Source organism: Oncorhynchus tshawytscha, linkage group LG01 (assembly GCF_018296145.1).
Source record: "Oncorhynchus tshawytscha isolate Ot180627B linkage group LG01, Otsh_v2.0, whole genome shotgun sequence".
In the NCBI taxonomy this organism is placed as follows: domain Eukaryota; kingdom Metazoa; phylum Chordata; class Actinopteri; order Salmoniformes; family Salmonidae; genus Oncorhynchus; species Oncorhynchus tshawytscha.
This window is the reverse complement of record NC_056429.1, coordinates 128,049-146,891: the sequence shown is the minus strand read 5'-3', so window position 1 is coordinate 146,891 and position 18,843 is coordinate 128,049. Positions and strand designations below refer to the sequence as shown.

At 43.2% G+C, this 18,843-nt stretch overlaps 1 protein-coding gene across 1 annotated transcript in view; it reads right to left on the bottom strand.

Annotated features, from left to right (window-relative positions):
• LOC112255968 (anoctamin-1-like) overlaps window positions 1-18,843 on the bottom strand; it is a 137,114-nt gene that overhangs the window by 2,425 nt on the left and 115,846 nt on the right. Inside the window, exons 19-25 of the mRNA XM_042311009.1 lie at window positions 10,200-10,257; window positions 10,013-10,113; window positions 4,987-5,141; window positions 4,749-4,901; window positions 3,322-3,374; window positions 2,759-2,937; window positions 1,973-2,078 (exon numbers count right to left, since the gene is read on the bottom strand). Coding sequence (XP_042166943.1) covers window positions 1,973-2,078; window positions 2,759-2,937; window positions 3,322-3,374; window positions 4,749-4,901; window positions 4,987-5,141; window positions 10,013-10,113; window positions 10,200-10,257 — 805 coding nt within the window. The remainder of the gene's footprint in view (window positions 1-1,972; window positions 2,079-2,758; window positions 2,938-3,321; window positions 3,375-4,748; window positions 4,902-4,986; window positions 5,142-10,012; window positions 10,114-10,199; window positions 10,258-18,843) is intronic.

Here is an 18,843-nt window from a genome sequence, read left to right as displayed (position 1 = left end):
TACATTAGATCCAACAGAAAGGTTCTACATTATATCCAACAGAAAGGTTCTACATTAGACAGAAAGGTAGATACAACAGAAAGGTTGTTTCTTTGTGTTCTGGAATGCAGCCCTGTTTCTTTGTGTTCTGGAACGTAGCCCTGTTTCCTTGTGTTCTGGAACGCAGCCCTGTTTCTTTGTGTTCTGGAACGTAGCCTTGTTTCTTTGTGTTCTGGAACGTAGCCCTGTTTCTTTGTGTTCTGGAACATAGCCCTGTTTCTATGTGTTCTGGAACGTAGTCCTGTTTCCTTGTGTTCTGGAACGCAGCCCTGTTTCTTTGTGTTCTGGAACATAGCCCTGTTTCTATGTGTTCTGGAACATAGCCCTGTTTCCTTGTGTTCTGGAACATAGCCCTGTTTCTTTGTGTTCTGGAACATAGCCCTGTTTCTATGTGTTCTGGAAAGTAGCCTTGTCTTTCATTTTTGTTCATTGATTTCACCTGTGTTTGTTTCTCACCTGGTCTCATCAGCTCCTTATTTAGTTCAGTTCTTTCTGTTTGTATGGTTGTGAGGCATTGTTTGTTTGACCATTGCCTGCCTGTGGTTGACCATTGCTTGCCTGTGGTTGACCATTGCCTGCCTGTGGTTGACCATTGCCTGCCTGTGGTTGACCATTGCTTGCCTGTGGTTGACCATTGCCTGCCAGTGGTTGACCATTGCCTGCCTGTGGTTGACCATTGCCTGCCTGTGGTTGACCATTGCATGCCTGTGGTTGACCATTGCCTGCCTTCTGTGAAGGCTTAAAAATCTGCTGTGTTCTGCTCACATTTTTCTCCCCGAGTAGTGAATCTACACCCTGTTCTCCCCGAGTAGTGAATCTACACCCTGTTCTTCCCGAGTAGTGAATCTACACCCTGTTCTCCCCGAGTAGTGAATCTACACCCTGTTCTCCCCGAGTAGTGAATCTACACCCTGTTCTTCCCGAGTAGTGAATCTACACCCTGTTCTCCCCGAGTGTTCTACTCCCCCGAGTAGTGAATCTACACCCTGTTCTCCCCGAGTAGTGAATCTACACCCTGTTCTCCCCGAGTAGTGAATCTACACCCTGTTCTCCCCGAGTAGTGAATCTACACCCTGTTCTCCCCGAGTAGTGAATCTACACCCTGTTCTTCCCGAGTAGTGAATCTACACCCTGTTCTTCCCGAGTAGTGAATCTACACCCTGTTCTTCCCGAGTAGTGAATCTACACCCTTCCCGAGTGTTCTTCTTCCGAGTAGTGAATCTACACCCTGTTCTCCCGAGTAGTGAATCTACAGCTTGTTCTCCCGAGTAGTGAATCTACACCTGTTCTCCCCGAGTAGTGAATCTACACCCTGTTCTCCCCGAGTAGTGAATCTACACCCTGTTCTCCCCGAGTAGTGAATCTACACCCTGTTCTCCCCGAGTAGTGAATCTACAGCTTGTTGTCCCCGAGTAGTGAATCTACACCCTGTTCTCCCCGAGTAGTGAATCTACACCCTGTTCTCCCCGAGTAGTGAATCTACACCATGTTCTCCCTGAGTAGTGAATCTACACCATGTTCTCCATGAGTAGTGAATCTACACCATGTTCTCCATGAGTAGTGAATCTACACCCTGTTCTCCCTGAGTAGTGAATCTACACCCTGTTGTCCCTGAGTAGTGAATCTACAGCCTGTTGTCCCCGAGTAGTGAATCTACACCCTGTTCTCCCCGAGTAGTGAATCTACACCATGTTCTCCCTGAGTAGTGAATCTACACCATGTTCTCCATGAGTAGTGAATCTACACCCTGTTCTCCCCGAGTAATCATTACAAAAGGTTCTACATTATCACCACTTTCACGTTACAGGCTTTGGATTGATGATGAAGTCAGGGATTGGGCTAAGAAGACAGGGCTGGATTGATACTGAGGTCAGGGGTTAGGGTCAGGGGTTAGGGTTAAGGGTTAGGGTCAGGGGTTAGCAGTGGTCTGTACCTGAAAGAAGATGACAAAGGCCAATCGAGCTGCCAGGACAGACCAGTACTGTTTAGAGAAGGAGTAGGGCTGAGCTCCCCAAGGTGGATCCCTGTAGTCTTTATATCTGAGAGACAGAGACATTAGATGTCAGGGTTAGAGAACAGCATTAGAGGTCAGGGTTAGAGAACAGCATTAGAGGTCAGGGAACAGCATTAGAGGTCAGGGTTAGAGAACAGCATTAGAGGTCAGGGTTAGAGAACAGCGTTAGAGGTCAGGGAACAGCATTAGAGGTCAGGGTTAGAGAACAGCATTAGAGGTCAGGGTTAGAGAACAGCATTAGAGGTCAGGGTTAGAGAACAGCATTAGAGGTCAGGGTTAGAGAACAGCATTAGAGGTCAGGGTTAGAGAACAGCATTAGAGGTCAGGGAACAGCATTAGAGGTCAGGGAACAGCATTAGAGGTCAGGGTTAGAGAACAGCATTAGAGGTCAGGGTTAGAGAACAGCATTAGAGGTCAGGGAACAGCATTAGAGGTCAGGGAACAGCATTAGAGGTCAGGGAACAGCATTAGAGGTCAGGGAACAGCATTAGAGGTCAGGGTTAAGAACAGCATTAGAGGTCAGGGTTAGAGAACAGCATTAGAGGTCAGGGTTAGAGAACAGCATTAGAGGTCAGGGTTAGAGAACAGCACTAGAGGTCAGGGTTAGAGAACAGCACTAGAGGTCAGGGTTAGAGAACAGCATTAGAGGTCAGGGAACAGCATTAGAGGTCAGGGTTAGAGAACAGCATTAGAGGTTATAGTTACCTGCATATGGTGACTCCAGTAAATAGTGTAGAGGAGGGGGAGGAATCAGCCTCAAAGTTGGACACGTTAAAGTAGGACAGGGAGTGTTCTGTGAATCCGTGCATACTGCCAGTCTGACTGTACATGTACTGGTACACCGTCCGAGGAATGAAGTCAGAGGTGAACGAGATCACAAAGGCCTGAAGAAGAGAGCAACAAACAGACTGACAAGCTGAATACCAGGTCTCTCTCTCTCTCTCTCTAAAGGGATTTATTGGCATGATAAATATATGGTGGAACAATAAACAAGGGAAACATCAGTAAACATTACAATCACAAAGGTTTTAATAAGAAATAGACATTTACAATCTCTCCGTCACACACACACACACACACACACACACACACACACACAAAAAGTGAAGGATATCTCATCAAAATAATGAATTATCTACAAAAAACACACACACATGCGCACACACACACACGCGCACACACACACCACACAGACACACACACAGACACACGCGCAGACACACACACAGACTCACGCACGCACACAGACACACACACACGAGACTTACATTTGTAATGACAGAAAACTTGCTGATTCCAATGAGAATGTTGAACCAAATTCCTGGAGAGATGAGAGGGAGAGGAGAAGAGGAGGAAAGAAGGAGAGGGAGGATAGAAGGAGAGGGAGGATAGAAGGAGAGGGAGGATAGAAGGAGAGGGAGGATAGAAGGAGAGGAGGAGAGAAGGAAAGGAGGAGAGAAGGAGAGGAGGAGAGGAGGATAGAAGGAGAGGGTGGATAGAAGGAGAGGGAGGATAGAAGGAGAGGAGGAGAGAAGGAGAGGAGGAGAGGAGGATAGAAGGAGAGGGAGGATAGAAGGAGAGGGAGGATAGAAGGAGAGGGAGGAGGATAGGAGAGGGAGGATAGAAGGAGAGGAGGAGAGGAGGATAGAAGGAGGGGAGGATAGAAGGAGAGGGAGGATAGAAGGAGAGGGAGGATAGAAGGAGAGGGAGGATAGAAGGAGAGGAGGAGAGAAGGAGAGGAGGAGAGGAGGAGAGGAGGAGAGAAGGAGAGGGAGGATGGACAGAGAGGGAGGAGAGGAGGAATGTGACAGAGACCAAAGGAGAGGAGGAATGTGACAGAGACCGAAGGAGAGGAGGAATGTGACAGAGACCGAAGGAGAGGAGGAATGTGACAGAGACCAAAGGAGAGGAGGAATGTGACAGAGACCAAAGGAAGGAATGAGGAGGAATGTGACAGAGACCGAAGGAGAGGAGGAATGTGACAGAGACCAAAGGAGAATGGAGGAATGTGACAGAGACCAAAGGAGAGGAGGAATGTGACAGAGACCAAAGGAGAGAGGAATGTGACAGAGACCGAAGGAGAGAGGAATGTGACAGAGACCGAAGGAGAGGAGGAATGTGACAGAGAAGAAGAGGAGGAATGTGACAGAGAAGGAGAGGAGGAATGTGACAGAGAAGGAGAGAAAGAATTTGACAGAAAAAGAGAATGAGAGGGGTAATGTGACAGAGACAGAAGGAGAGGGGTAATGTGACAGAGACAGAAGGAGAGGGGTAATGTGACAGAGACAGAAGGAGAGGGGTAATGTGACAGAGAAAGAGAGAAGGAATGTGACAGGGAAATAGAATAAGAAGAGGAATGTGAAGGAGAGAGAAGGAATGTGACAGAGAAAGAGAGAAGGAATGTGACAGGGAAATAGAATAAGAAGAGGAATGTGAAGGAGAGAGAAGGAATGTGACAGAGAAAGAGAAGGAATGTGACAGGGAAATAGAATAAGAAGAGGAATGTGAAGGAGAGAGAAGGAGAGGAGGAATGTGACAGAGAAGGAGATGAGGAATGTGAGATTGTGTTACAGTTTGAAGTTGTTTGATTGTGGTTCATGTGTGGTTACGTCATGATTGTCTTGCAGTTGACTGTGAGGTGGCTGAGGTGGCTGTGTTGTGGATGTATTTATTGCGGTTGTGTTGTGGTCAGTACCTATGTCTTTGCAGCGCACAGCATCTGGGCGACGGATCTCTGTGGTGAACTTGGCAGCGTCGAGGCGGATCTCAATCACGTTGTTGAGCAGAGCAAAGAGAGGAGCCAGAGGGAACGATGCCACGAAGATGGTGACAAACCCATACTGGATTACTGCACACACACATACACACTGTTTGTTAATTGTTCACTTTCCATGTACACTTTGGGTGCGTGTGTGTGCACGTGCTTGACTCACTCATCTCCATGTATTCCGGGCTAAGCCCCTCATAGGGATCCAGAGAGAAGTCTTTGTCCCACTGTTGCTTTGGCCTCTTCGTCTCCTCCTCATCCTCATCTTCCTCTCCTCCTTTATCCTTCTCCTTGTATGTTCTGTACATTTTCTTTAGCTTACTGCAGAGAGAGAAAGTGATAGAGACAGAGAGAGAATTAAATGAGTTATACAGTGCAGACATTACAGTGCATTCAGACAGTATTCAGACCATGACTTTTTGTTACGTTACAGCCTTATTCTAAAATTAATTTAATTGTTTTAATTTACACACAATACCCCATAATGACAAAGAAAAAACAGGTTTACGAAATGTTTGCAAATGTAAAAAGAAATAATGAAATATCACATTTACATAAGTATTCAGACCCTTTACTCAGTACCTCTGGCAGCGATTACGGCCTTGAGTCTTCTTGGGTATGACGCTACAAACTTGGCACAGCTGTATTTGGTGAGTTTCTCCCATTCTTCTCTGCAGATCCTCTCAAGCTCTGTCAGGTTGGATGGGGATGCGTCACTGCACAGCTATTTTCAGATCTCTCCAGAGATGTTCGATTGAGTTCAAGTCCAGGTTCTGGGTGGGCCACTCAAGGACATTCAGAGACTTGTCCCGAAGCCACTCCTGCGTTGTCTTGGCTGTGTGCTGAGGGTCGTTTTCCAGTTGGAAGATGAACCTTTGGCCCAGTCTGAGGTCCTGAGCACTCTGAAGCAGGTTTTCATCAAGGATCTCTCTGTACTTTGCTTTGTTCATCTTTCCCTCGATCCTGACTAGTCTCCCAGTCCCTGCTGCTGATTAGTGTCTTTTGTCCAGCTCTATACCATAAAGGCCTGATTGGTGGAGTGCTGCAGAGATGGTTTTCTTTCTGGAACGTTCTCCGATCTCCCCAGAGGAATTCTGGAACTCTGTCAGCGTGACCATCGGGTTCTTCAACTCCCTGACCAAGGCCCTTCTCCCCGATTGCTGAGTTTGGCTGGGTCGCCAGTTCTAGGAAGGGTCTTGGTGCTTCCAAACTTCTTCCATTTAAGAATGATGGAGGCCACTGTGTTCTGGGGACCTTCAATGCTGCAGAAATGTTTTGGTACCCTTCCCCAGATCTGTGCCTCGACTCCTCCCTGTCTCGGAGCTCTACGGACAACTCCTTTGACCTCATTGCTTGGTTTTTGCTCTGACATGCACTGTCAACTCTGAGACCTTATATAGACAGGTGTGTGCCTTTCCAAATCATGTCCAATCAATTGAATGTACCACAGGTGGACTCCTATGAAGTTGTAGAAACCTCTCAAGGATGATCAATGGAAACAGGATGATTCCCGAGCTCAATTTCGAGTCTCATAGCAAAGGCTCTGAATATGTAAATAATGTATTTCTGTTTAAAAATTACAAATAAAAAGTGTTTTTGCTTTTACATTATGGGGTATTGTGAAGAAAAATAATTATTTATTCAATTATTATTCAATTAAGGCTGGAAGTAACAACAACTGGAATAAGGGAAGGGGTCTGAATACTTTCCGAATGCCCTGTATATATTTTTTTTAGCTGTAAGCTGTATGTACTTTGGGTTATGTATGGTATATATATGTGTATATATAGGGATATGTAGGGTATATATATGTATATATATAGGGTTATGTAGGGTATATATATATGTATATATATATATATATAGGGTTATGTAGGATATATACATATATATATATATATATATATATATATATATATAGGATATGTAGGGTATATATATATGTATGGTATATATATGTATATATATAGGGTTATGTAGGGTATGTATATATATATGTATATATATAGGGTTATGTAGGGTATATATATATGTATATATATATAGGGTTATGTAGGGTATATATATATATATATATATATATATATATATATATATATAGGATATGTAGGGTATATATATATGTATGGTATATATATATATATATAGGGTTATGTAGGATATATATATATATATATATATATATATATATATATATATAGAGGGTTATGTAGGGTATATATATATATATATGTATATATATATATTATGTAATATATATATATATATATATAGGGTTATATGTAGGGTATATATAGGGTATATATATGGTATATATATATATATATAGGGTTATGTATATATATATATATTATGTATATATAGGGTTATGTAGGGTATATATATATATATATATATATATAATATATATATATATAGAGGGTTATGTATATATATATATATGTATATATATATAGGGTTATATATATATATATATATATATATATAGGGTTATGTAGGGTATATATATATATATATGTATATATAGGGTTATGTAGGGTATATATATATATGTATATATATATATGGTTATGTAGGGTATATATATATATATATATATATAGGGTTATGTAGGATATATATATATATATATATATATATAAATATATATATATATAGGGTTATATATAGGATATATATATATATATATATATAATATATATATAGGGTTATGTATGGTATATATATTTATATATATATAGGGTATATATGTGTATATATAGGGTTATATATGGTATATATATATATATATATATATATATATATATATATATATATAGGGTTATGTAGGGTATATATATAGGGTTATGTAGGGTATATATATATGTATGTATATATAGGGTTATGTAGGGTATATATATATGTATATATATATATATATAAATATATATATAGAGGGTTATGTAGGGTATATATTTATATATGTATATATATATATAGGGTTATGTATGGTATATATATATATATATATATATATATATATATATATATATATATATATATATATATGGTATATATGTGTATATATAGGGTTATGTAGGGTATATATATATATATATAGGGTTATGTAGGGTATATATATAGGGTTATGTAGGGTATATATATATATACACATATATATATATGTATATATATATAGGGATATATAGGGTATATATATGTATATACAGTATATATAGGGATATGTATGGTATATATATATGTATATATATAGGGTTATGTAGGGTATATATATATATATATATATATATATAGGGTTATGTAGGGTATATATACAGTGGGGCAAAAAAGTATTTAGTCAGCCACCAATTGTGCAAGTTCTCCCACTTAAAAAGATGAGAGAGGCCTGTAATTTTCATCATATGTACACTTCAACTATGACAGACTAAATGAGAGAGAAAAAATCCAGAAAATCACATTGTAGGATTTTTAATGAATTTATTTGCAAATTATGGTGGAAAATAAGTATTTGGTTACCTACAAACAAGCAAGATTTCTGGCTCTGTGGATCTGTTGGGGCGGTATGCAAATTGGAGTGGTTCTAGAGTTTCTGGGATAATGGTGTTGATGTGAGCCATGACCAGCCTTTCAAAGCATTTCATGGCTAGAGACGTGAGTGCTAAGGTTGGTAGTCATTTATGCAGGTTAGCTTAGTGTTCTTGGGCACAGGGACTATGGTGGTCTGCTTGAAACATTTTGGTATTACAGACTCGGACAGGGAGAGGTTGAAAATGTCAGTGAAGACACTTGCCAGTTGGTCAGCGCATGCTCGCGGTACACGTCCTGGTAATCTGTCTGGCCCTGCAGCCTTGTGAATGTTGACCTGTTTAAAGGGCTTACTCACATCGGCTGTGGAGAGCATGATCACACAGTGGTCCGGAACAGCTGATGCTCTCATGCATGTTTCAGTGTTACTTGCCTCAAATCGAGCATAGAAGCTATTTAGCTTGTCTGGTTGGCTTGTGTCACTGGGCAGCTCTCGGCTGTGCTTCCCTAGTCTGTAATAGTTTGCAAGCCCTGCCACATCCGGTGAGTGTCAGAGCCGGGTATAGTACGATTCGGTCTAAGTCCTGTATTGAAGCTTCTGGGTTAGAGTCCCTCTCCTTGAAAGTGGCAGCTCTACCCTTTAGCTCAGTGCAAATGTTGCCTGTAATCCATGGCTTCTGGTTGGGGTATGTACGTATGGTCACTGTGGGGACGATGTCATCAATGCACTTATTGATGAAGCCAGTACTGATGCGGTATACTACTCAATGCCATCGGAAGAATTCCGGAACATATTCCAGTCTGTGATAGCAAAACAGTCCTGTAGCTTAGCATCTGCTTCATCTGACCACTTTTTTATAGGCCGAGTCACTGGTGCTTCCTGCTTTAATTTTTGCTTGTAAGCAAGAATCAGGAGGATACAATAATGGTCAGATTTGCCAAATGGAGGGCGAGGGAGAGCTTTGTACGCATCTCTGTGTGTGGAGTAAAGGAGGTCTAGATTTTTCCCCTCTGGTTGCACATTTAACATGCTGATAGAGATGAAGTAAAACTGATTTAAGTTTCCCTGCATTAAAGTCCCCGGCCACTAGGTGCGCCGCCTCTGGATGAGTGTTGTCCTGTTTGCTTAAGCCCTATACAGCTCATTGAGTGCGTTCTTAGTACCAGCATCGGTCTGTGGTGGTATGTAGACAGCTACAAAAAATACAGATGAAATCTCTCTCGGTAAATATTGTGGTCTATAACATATCATGAGATCCTCTACCTCAGGCAGGCAAAACCCTGAGACTTCCTTAGATATCGTGCACCAGCTGTTGTTTACAAATATGCATAGGCCCCCGCCCCGTGTCTTACCAGAGGCTGCTGTTGTATGCTGCCGATAGTGTATAACCCGCCAGCTGTACGTTCTTAATGTCGCCGTTCAGCCATTGTAAGATAGTTATGTATTTACAGATATGAACTAGCTAACTACTAATGTTAAAATAGCTATGTAACCCATTTATAGATATGAGAAAGCTAACTATTAGCGTTATGGAATCTATTTACAGATATGAGCTAGGTAACGTTAAAGCTACCTCTCAGACTGCTGCAAACTGTAATTGACATATAAGCGATAGTACTTGTTTGTATGTGTGTGTGTGTGTGTTTGTGTGTGTGTATATACATACGGTATAACAATCTCGAACACGTTGTTCTGGATGAGTTGTTTTCCCAACATGATCATACTAAGCTGGATACACAGCTCTATCAGACAGCCTGGTGGGGCACACTGTGGAGAAAATACGCACACACGCAAACAGCATTAGTGTGTGTGTTTGTGTGCACATGTGTGTGTGTGTGTTGTAGTGAACCCACCTCCTCCATGCGGAAGTGGCCAAACAAGTAGACATAGTCCCCTGGAGGTCCAGCAAACCTACAGAGCGAGAGGGAGGAGGGAGAGAGGCACATACAGTGTATTGGGAAAGCATTCAGACCCCTTGACTTTTTCCACATGTTGTTTTACGTTACAGCCTTATTCAGATGTATTTACTAAACTTTTACCCTCAATCTAAACACAATACCCCAAACTCATCAATAAGCTAAGAACCCTGGAACTAAACACCCCCCTCTGCAACTGGATCCTGGATTTCCTGAAGGGCCGCCCCCAGGTGGTAAGGGTAGGTTACAACACATCCGCAATGTTGATCCTCAACACAATACTCCACAATGACAAAGCAAAAACAGGTTTTAATAAATGTTTGCAAATGTATAAAAAAAATAAAAAATGACATGATTTGGAAAGACACACCTGTCTATATAAGGTCCAACAGTGCATTACTTAAAAATCATACAATGTGATTTTCTGGATTTTTTTTTAGATTCCGTCTCTCACAGTTGAAGTGTACCTATGATAAAAATTAGAGACCTCTACATGCTTTGTAAGTAGGAAAACCTGCAAAATCGGCAGTGTATCAAATACTTGTTCTCCCCACTGTATGTGTTCCCTCAGGAATTCTTGATTCTACCTGGATTATGTTGGAGAGGCTTCCATTGAAGAACACCCTCTGTGTTTCTGTTGACAGGTAACTCTTTATCCACATTATAGCAGGGGGTCTAGAGCCATAATGTTTTTCCAGCAGCAGACTATGACCAGCACCGAAGTCTAACAAAACAGCCCCCATAATCTTTTCATCATCAACTTCTCTCAGCCAATTATCAGTAATTCGTATAAGTGCTTTGCGTGTTGAATGTCCTTCCCTATAAACGTGCTGAAAATCTGTTTTAAATTATTTTAATGTAAAATAGCATTGTATCTGGTCAAATACAATTTTTTCCAAAAGTGAACAAAAAAGGGTTAGTAACAGGCTGATTGGTTGACTATTTGAGCCAGTAAAGGGGGCTTTACTATTCTTAGGTAGCGGAATGAACGGGCACACACTTTCTAGTAGGCTTAAATCGAAAATATGGCAAATAGGAGTGGCAATATAGTCTGCTATTATCCTCAGTAATTTTCCATCTAATTTGTCAGACCCTGGTGGCTTGTCATTGTTTTTAAAACTTTTTTTGAACTGTTTTTTAAAACTTTTTATTATATCCAATTGGTAGTTACAGTCTTGTCCCATCGCTGCAACTCCTGTCCGGACTCGTGAGAGGCGAAGGTTGAGAACCATGCATCCTCCGAAACACAGCCCTGCCAAGCCGCACTGCTTCTTGACACACTGCCCGCTTAACCCGGAAGCCAGCCGCACCTACGTGTTGGAGGAAACACTGTACAACTGGCGACCATGTCAGCATGCATACGCCCGGCCCGCCACAGTAATTGATAGAGCGCGAAATAACAAGGACATCCCGGCCAGCCAATTTATTATTCTGTTTTTATTTCACCTTTATTTAACCAAGTAGGCCAGTTGAGAACAACTTCTCATTTACAACTGCGACCTGGCCAAGATAAAGCAAAGCAGTGCGACAAAAACAACAGAGTTGTTGGGATAAACAAACGTACAGTCAATAACACAATAGAAAATCTGTATACAGTGTGTGTCACGACTCCGACCGAAGGTGCCTCCCCTTCCCGTTCGGGTGGCGCTCGGCGGTCGTCGTCGCCAGCCTACTAGCTGCCACTGATTCTTTTCTCCCCCTCCTTATGTGTTTATTGATTACACCCGTTTTGAGTTGGTTGTAATTAGTGAGGCTTTATTAGTCAGCCGGCCTGCCTGGTTCTTTGTGCGGGATTGATTGTTGTAACCCTGGTGTTGGCATTAGAACCATGTTCGTGTATTTAGTGCTAGATTGTTTTTGTTTCCCTGTGTCTGGGGCATTTGGTTTAAAACCTGTTAAGGAGGCTGCGAATTTTCGCAGCTTTTTGTTAAAAATCGCGCAACATTTCAGCGTCCTGCTACTCATGCCAGGAATATAGTATATGCATATGATAAGTGTGTGTGTATAGAAAACACTCTGAAGTCTCTAAAACTGGTTAAATCGTGTCTGTGGCTATAACATAACGTGTTTAGGAGTAAAAATCCTTCGAAAAACTGTTCACCAAAAACACAAAAATAATATTCATCCGCCAGTCAATGTATTGTCTAAGGCGAAAGAAAATACATGAGGATCCCCTGTAAACGCCTACAGCTTCCACACGATGTCGCCAGTACTGGCATTTTGTGTCTGCTTTATCCTTGGTTAGATGACGTATAGGCCCTTCCTGTTTTGGGGCTCACCACAGGATGTTGTGAAATTGAAAACATGGAAGATGATTTCAAGACTTGCTGCTATCGAATACAGATCGCCCCGTGATCAATTTGATAGATTATTAACGTTTATTAATACGTAAAGTTGGTTTAGAAAAGTAGTTTGAAGTGATTTGTAAAAGTTTATAGGCAACTTTTGTAATTTTAAAAAGTGACGTTGCGTCTTGTAAAGGGGCATTTTTCTGGATCAGACCGGTCTTCAGCAAATCACATTTTGGGTATACAATGACGGATTTAATCGGGAAAAAGACGCTGATGCTTATGTGACATATAGGAGTGCCAAGAAAGAAGCTTGTCAAAGGTAATGAATGTTTTCTATTTTATTTCTGCGTTTTGGGTAGCGCCGGCTACCGCAAAATCTGTTGTTTTGTTGACGGTCTGGTATTCTGGGGGGTGCATGCTATCAGATAATAGCTTCTCATGCTTTCGCCGAAAAGCATTTAACAAATCTGACTTGGTGGCTAGATTCACAACGAGTGTAGCTTTAATTCAGTACCTTGCATGTGTGTTTTAATGAAAGTTTGAGTTTTATCGAAAACTATAGGTGGCGCTCTAAAATTTCCGCTGATTTGATCCCGCTACAGGGACCAAGTCCCTAACAAGTTTTAAGCACCCGTAAGTGGGGTGACCATAGTTCACCGTGTGTGCATTAAAAAAAAGAACTTTATTGAACTCTGCTTTCCTGCGCCTGATTTCACCCTCACGACACCCAGGACCTTACAGAGTGTGCAAATGAAGTAAGGAGGTAAGGCAAGAAATAGGCCATAGTGGCGAAGAAATTATAATTTAGCAATTAACACTGGAGTGATAGATGTGCAGATGAGGATGTGCAAGTAGAAAAACTGGTGCGCAAAAGAGCAGAAAAAAAAAATATGGGGATGAGGTAGGCAGTTGGTTGGATGGGCTATTTACAGATGGGCTGTGTACAGCTGCAGTGATCGGTAAGCTGCTCTGACAGCCGATGCTTGAAGTTAGTGAGGGAGATAAGTCTCCAACTTCAGTGATTTTTGCAATTTGTTCCAGTCATTGGCAGCAGAGAACTGGAAGGAAAGGCGGCCAATTGAGGAGTTGGCTTTGGGTATGACCAGTGAAATATACCTGCTAGAACGTGTGCTATGGGTGGGTGTTGCTATGGTGACCAGTGAGCTGAGATATGGCGGAGCTTTACCTAGCAAAGCCTTATAGATGACCTGGAGCCAGTGGGTTTGGTGACGAATATGTAGCAAGGACAAGCCAATGAGAGCATACAGGTCGCAATGGTGGGTAGTATATGGGGTTTTGGTGACAAAACGGATGGCACTGTGATAGACTGCATCCAATTTGCTGAGTAGAGTGTTGGAGGCTATTTTGTAAATGACAGTGCTGAAGTTGAGGATCGGTAGGATAGTCAGTTTTATGAGGGCATGTATGGCAGCATGAGTAAAGGAGGCTTTGTTGCGAAATAGGAAGTGTTCTATGGCATTGAAGCGTTGTTTGGTGGTTGGTTAACCCAGTGTCCAAAGAAGTGCCAGATGTATACATAATGGTGTCGTCTGCGTAGAGGTGAATCAAAGAATCACCCGCAGCAAGAGAGACATCATTGATGTATACCGAGAAAAGCGTTGGCCCGAGATTTAAAACCCTGTGGCACTGCCATAGACTACCAGAGGTCCGGAAAACAGGCCCTCTGATTTGACACACTGAACTCTATTTGAGAAGTAGTTAGTGAACCAGACGAGGCAGTCATTAGAGAAACCAAGGCTATTGAGTCTGCCTATAAGAATACGGTGATTGACAGAGTCAAAAGCCTTGACCAGGTCGATGAAGATGGCTGCACAGTACTGTTTTTATCGATGGTTGTTATGATGTCATTTAGGACCTTGAGCACGGCTGAGGTGTACTCGTGACCAGCTTGGAAACGGGATTGCATAGCGGAGAAGGTAAGGTGGGATTCGAGATGGTCGGTGATCTTCACTTGGCTTTCAAAGACTTTAGAAAGGCAGGGCAGGATGGATGATATTTCTGTATCAGTTTGGGTCTAGATTGTCTCCCACTTTGAAGAGGGGGATGACCTCGGCCGCTTTCAAATCTTTAAGAATATCAGACGATACGAACGAGAGGTTTAACAGATTAGTAATAGGGGTTGCAACAATTTGGGCAGATAATTTTAGGAAGAGAGCTTCCAGAATGTCTAGCCCAGCTGATTTGTAGGGATCCAGATTTTGCAGCTCTTTCAGAACATCAGCTGTCTGGATTTGGGTGAAGGAGAAGTGGGGGAGGCTTGGGCCAGTTGCTGCGGGGAGTGTAGAGCTGTTGGCCCGGGGTTGGGGTTGCCAGGTGGAAAGCGTGGCCAGCCGTAGTGAAATGCTTATTGAAATTCTCGATCATAGTGGATATATCTGAGTTTCCTAGCCTCAGTGCAGTGGGCAGCTGGGAGGAGGTGCTCTTATTTTCCATGGACTTTACAGTGTCCCAAAACTTTCTGGAATTTGTGCTGCAGGATGCAAATTTCTATTTGAAAAAGTTAGCCTTTGTTTCCCTAACGGACTGTGTATATTGGTTCCTGACTTCCCTGAAAAGTTGCATATCGCGGGGACTATTAGTGCAATGCGCCACAGGATGTTTTTGTGCTGGTCAAGGGCAGTCAAGTCTGGAGTGAACCAAGGGCTATATCTTTTCTTAGTTCATTTTTGGAATGGGGCATGCTTATTTAAGATGGTGAGGAAAGCACTTTTAAAGAACAACCAGGCATCCTCTACTGACAGAATGAGGTCAATATCCTTCCAGGATACCCGCGCCAGGTCGATTAGAAAGACCTGCTTGCTGAAGTGTTTTAGGGAGCAATTGACAGTGATGAGAGGTGGTTGATTGACTGCGGACCCATTACGGACGCAGGCAATGAAGCAGTGATTGCTGAGATCCTGGTTGAAGACAGCAGAGGTGTCTCTCTTCACGACTGACTGGGACACCAAGGAGCTTGAAGCTCGCAACCTGCTCCACTGCAGCCCCGTCGATGAGAATGGGGGTGTGCTCGGTCCTCCTTTTCCTGTAGTCCACAATCATCTCCTTAGTCTTGGTTACGTTGAGGGATAGGTTTTTTTTCTGGCACCTCCCGGTCAGGTCTCTGACCTCCTCCCTATAGGCCGTCTCGTCGTTGTCGGTGATCAGGCCTACCACCGTTGTGTCGTCTGCAAACGTAATGATGGTGTTGGAGTCGTGCCTGGCCATGCGGTCGTGGGTGAACAGGGAGTACAGAAGGGGACTGAGCATGCACCTCTGTGGAGCTCCAGCGTTGAGGATCAGCACGGCAGATGTGTTGCTACCTACCCTCACCACCTGGGGGCGGCCCGTCAGGAAGTCCAGGATCCAGTTGCAGGGGGGTGTTTAGTCCCAGGATCTTTAGCTTAGTGATGAGCTTTGAGGATATTATGATGTTGAACACTGAGCTATTGTCAATGAATAGCATTCTCACATAAGTGTTCCTTTTGTCCAGGTGGGAAAGTGCAGTGTGGAGGCGGTATGCCCAATTTGTTTGGGCGGTATGCAAATTGGAGTGGGTCTCGGGTTTCTGGGATAATGGTGTTAATGTGAGCCATGACCATCCTTTCAAAGCACTTCATGGCTACGGACGTGAGTGCTACGGTTCTGTAGTCATTTAGGCAGGTTGCCTTTGTGTTCTTGGGCACAGGGACTATGGTGGTCTGCTTGAAACATGTTGGTATTACAGACTCAATCAGGGACATGTTGAAAATGTCAGTGAAGACACCTGCCAGTTGGTCAGCACATGCCCGGAGCACACGTCCTGGTAATCCGTCTGGCCCCGCAGCCTTGTGTATGTTGACCTGTTTAAAGGTCTTACTCAAATCGGCTACGGAGAGCGTGATCTCACAGTCATCTGGAACAGCGGATGCTCTCATGCATGCCTCAGTGTTGCTTGCCTCGAAGCGAGCATAGAAGTGATTTTGCTCATCTGGTAGGGTCGTCTCACTGTGCAGCTCACGGCTGTGCTTCCCTTTGTAGTCTGTAATAGTTTGCAAGCCCTGCCACATAAGATGAGCGTCGGAGCCGGTGTAGTATGAGTCAATCTTAGCCCTGTATTGACGCTTTTCCTGTTTGATGGTTTGTCGCAGGGCTTAGCAGGATTTCTTGTAAGCTTCCGGGTTAGAGTCCCACACCTTGAAAGCTGCAGCTCTACCCTTTAGCTCAGTGTGAAAGTTGCCTGTAATCCATGGCTTCTGGTTGGGGTATGTACATACAGTCGCTGTGGGAACAACGTCCTCGAAGCACGTATTGATAAAGCCAGTGATGGACGTGGTGTACTCCCCAAGGTCATTGGAAGAATCCCGGAACATGTTCCAGTCTGTGATAGCAAAACAGTCCTGTAGTTTAGCATCTGCTTCATCTGACCACTTTTTTAATAGACCGAGTCACTGGTGCTTCCTGCTTTAATTTTTGCTTGTAAGCAGGAATCAGGAGGATAGAGTTGTGGTCGGATTTACCAAATGGGGGGCGAGGGAGAGCTTTGTTCGTGTCTCTGTGTGTGGAGTAAAGGTGATCAAGAATTGTTTTCCCTCTGGTTGCACATTTAACATGTTGATAGAAATTTGGTAGAACTGATTTAAGTTTCCCTGCATTAAAAGTCTCTGGCCACTAGGAGGGCCACCTATGGGTGAGTGGTTTCTTGTTTGCTTATTTCCATATACATCTGATTGAGTGCGGTCTTAGAGCCAGAATCTGTCTGTGGTGGTAAATAAACAGCCACGAAAAGTATAGCTGAAAACTCTCTAGGCAAGTAGTGTGGCCTGCAATTTATCACAATATACTCTTCTTCAGGTGAGCAAAATCTAGAGACTTCCTTTTTTTTACTAGTTGTTGTTGTTTTTTACTAGTTGTTGTTTACAAATATGCACAGACCGCCTCCCCCTCGTCCTACCGGAGTGCGATGTTCTATCTTGCTGGTGCAGCGTATATCCCGCTAGCTGAATATCCATGTCGTCATTCAGTCACGATTCTGTGAAACATAGGATATTACAGTTTTTGATATCCCGTTGGTAGGATATTCGGGATCGTACCTCGTCTCATTTATTGTCCAATGATTGCACGTTGGCGAGTAGTATTGACGGTAACGGCAGCTTTCCCAGTCGCCTTCTCTGGATCCTGACTAGGCATCCGGCTCTTCGTCCTCTGTACCTGCGTCACTTCCTCTTGCGAATAACTGGGATGTCGGCCCTGTTGGGTGTTTGGAGAATGTCTTGTGCATCGTCCTTGTTGTAGAAAAAATCTTTGTCTAATCCGAGGTGAGTGATCGCTGTCCTGATATCCAGAAGTTATTTTCTGCCGTAAGATACGGTTGTAGAAACAACCGGAAAAAAACACATAATAGCACAATTTGTTGGGTGTCCTTAAAACTGCTGCCATTTCCTCCGTCGCGATTCTATAAGCTGTGTAGCCGAGTGATCATAGGGTCAGAAAAGCAGCAATAGGTGAGTCAGGGTGCCGTTCGGTAGTCACTACAATGCTAGGCGAGCAGGGGACACAGCATTCAGAAAAGCGAGCGGGCCGTGGCTAGTAGATGGGTCTTCGGCAACATCATAACAGAATAGCCTGTTGAGACCACATCGGGCCATCACGTCGGCAGTCCAGTCGTGATGGATCGGCCGGGCTCCGTGTCGACAATAATGGGTCCAGGCCAATTGGCAAAGGAAGTATTTTAGCTCGAGGCTAGCTCAATGCTAGCTGGTGCTTGCTTTGGAACAGGGGCGTTAGCTAACAGTAGCCACTCGTTTTCAGCTTGCTAGCTGCGATGATCTGGTGTAATGATCCAGAGCGGCAGGAATCTGGTGATATGGTAGAGAGAAGCAGTCCGATAGTCTCTAGGTTGATATCGAGCTGTGCAGACTGGCAGGTGTTGTCCGATCTAAGGCTGGCTGATGACGGGGAAAAAGGCGAAGACCGCTAGCCGTGGCTAACAAAGGCTTGTTAGCTGGCTAGCTCCTGATGGAAGTTATAAGGAATAAAAAAACAGATCCGTACCACATTGGGTGAAGCGGGTTGCAGGAAAGTATATTTAGTTCGTAGATAGAAAGTGATATTAAGATATATATGAAAAAGACTGGCTATATACACGGGATAAGACACGGGATAAGACAAAGACAGATACACACGTCCTACTGCAACGGCATCTTGGATTTTTCAATGAATGTTGTCTGTTTCTAGCAAGATATTGATTTCATGAACCTTGTTTCTTAGACTACATATGCTAATATGCTAATATGGGCTATTTTTAGCACTTT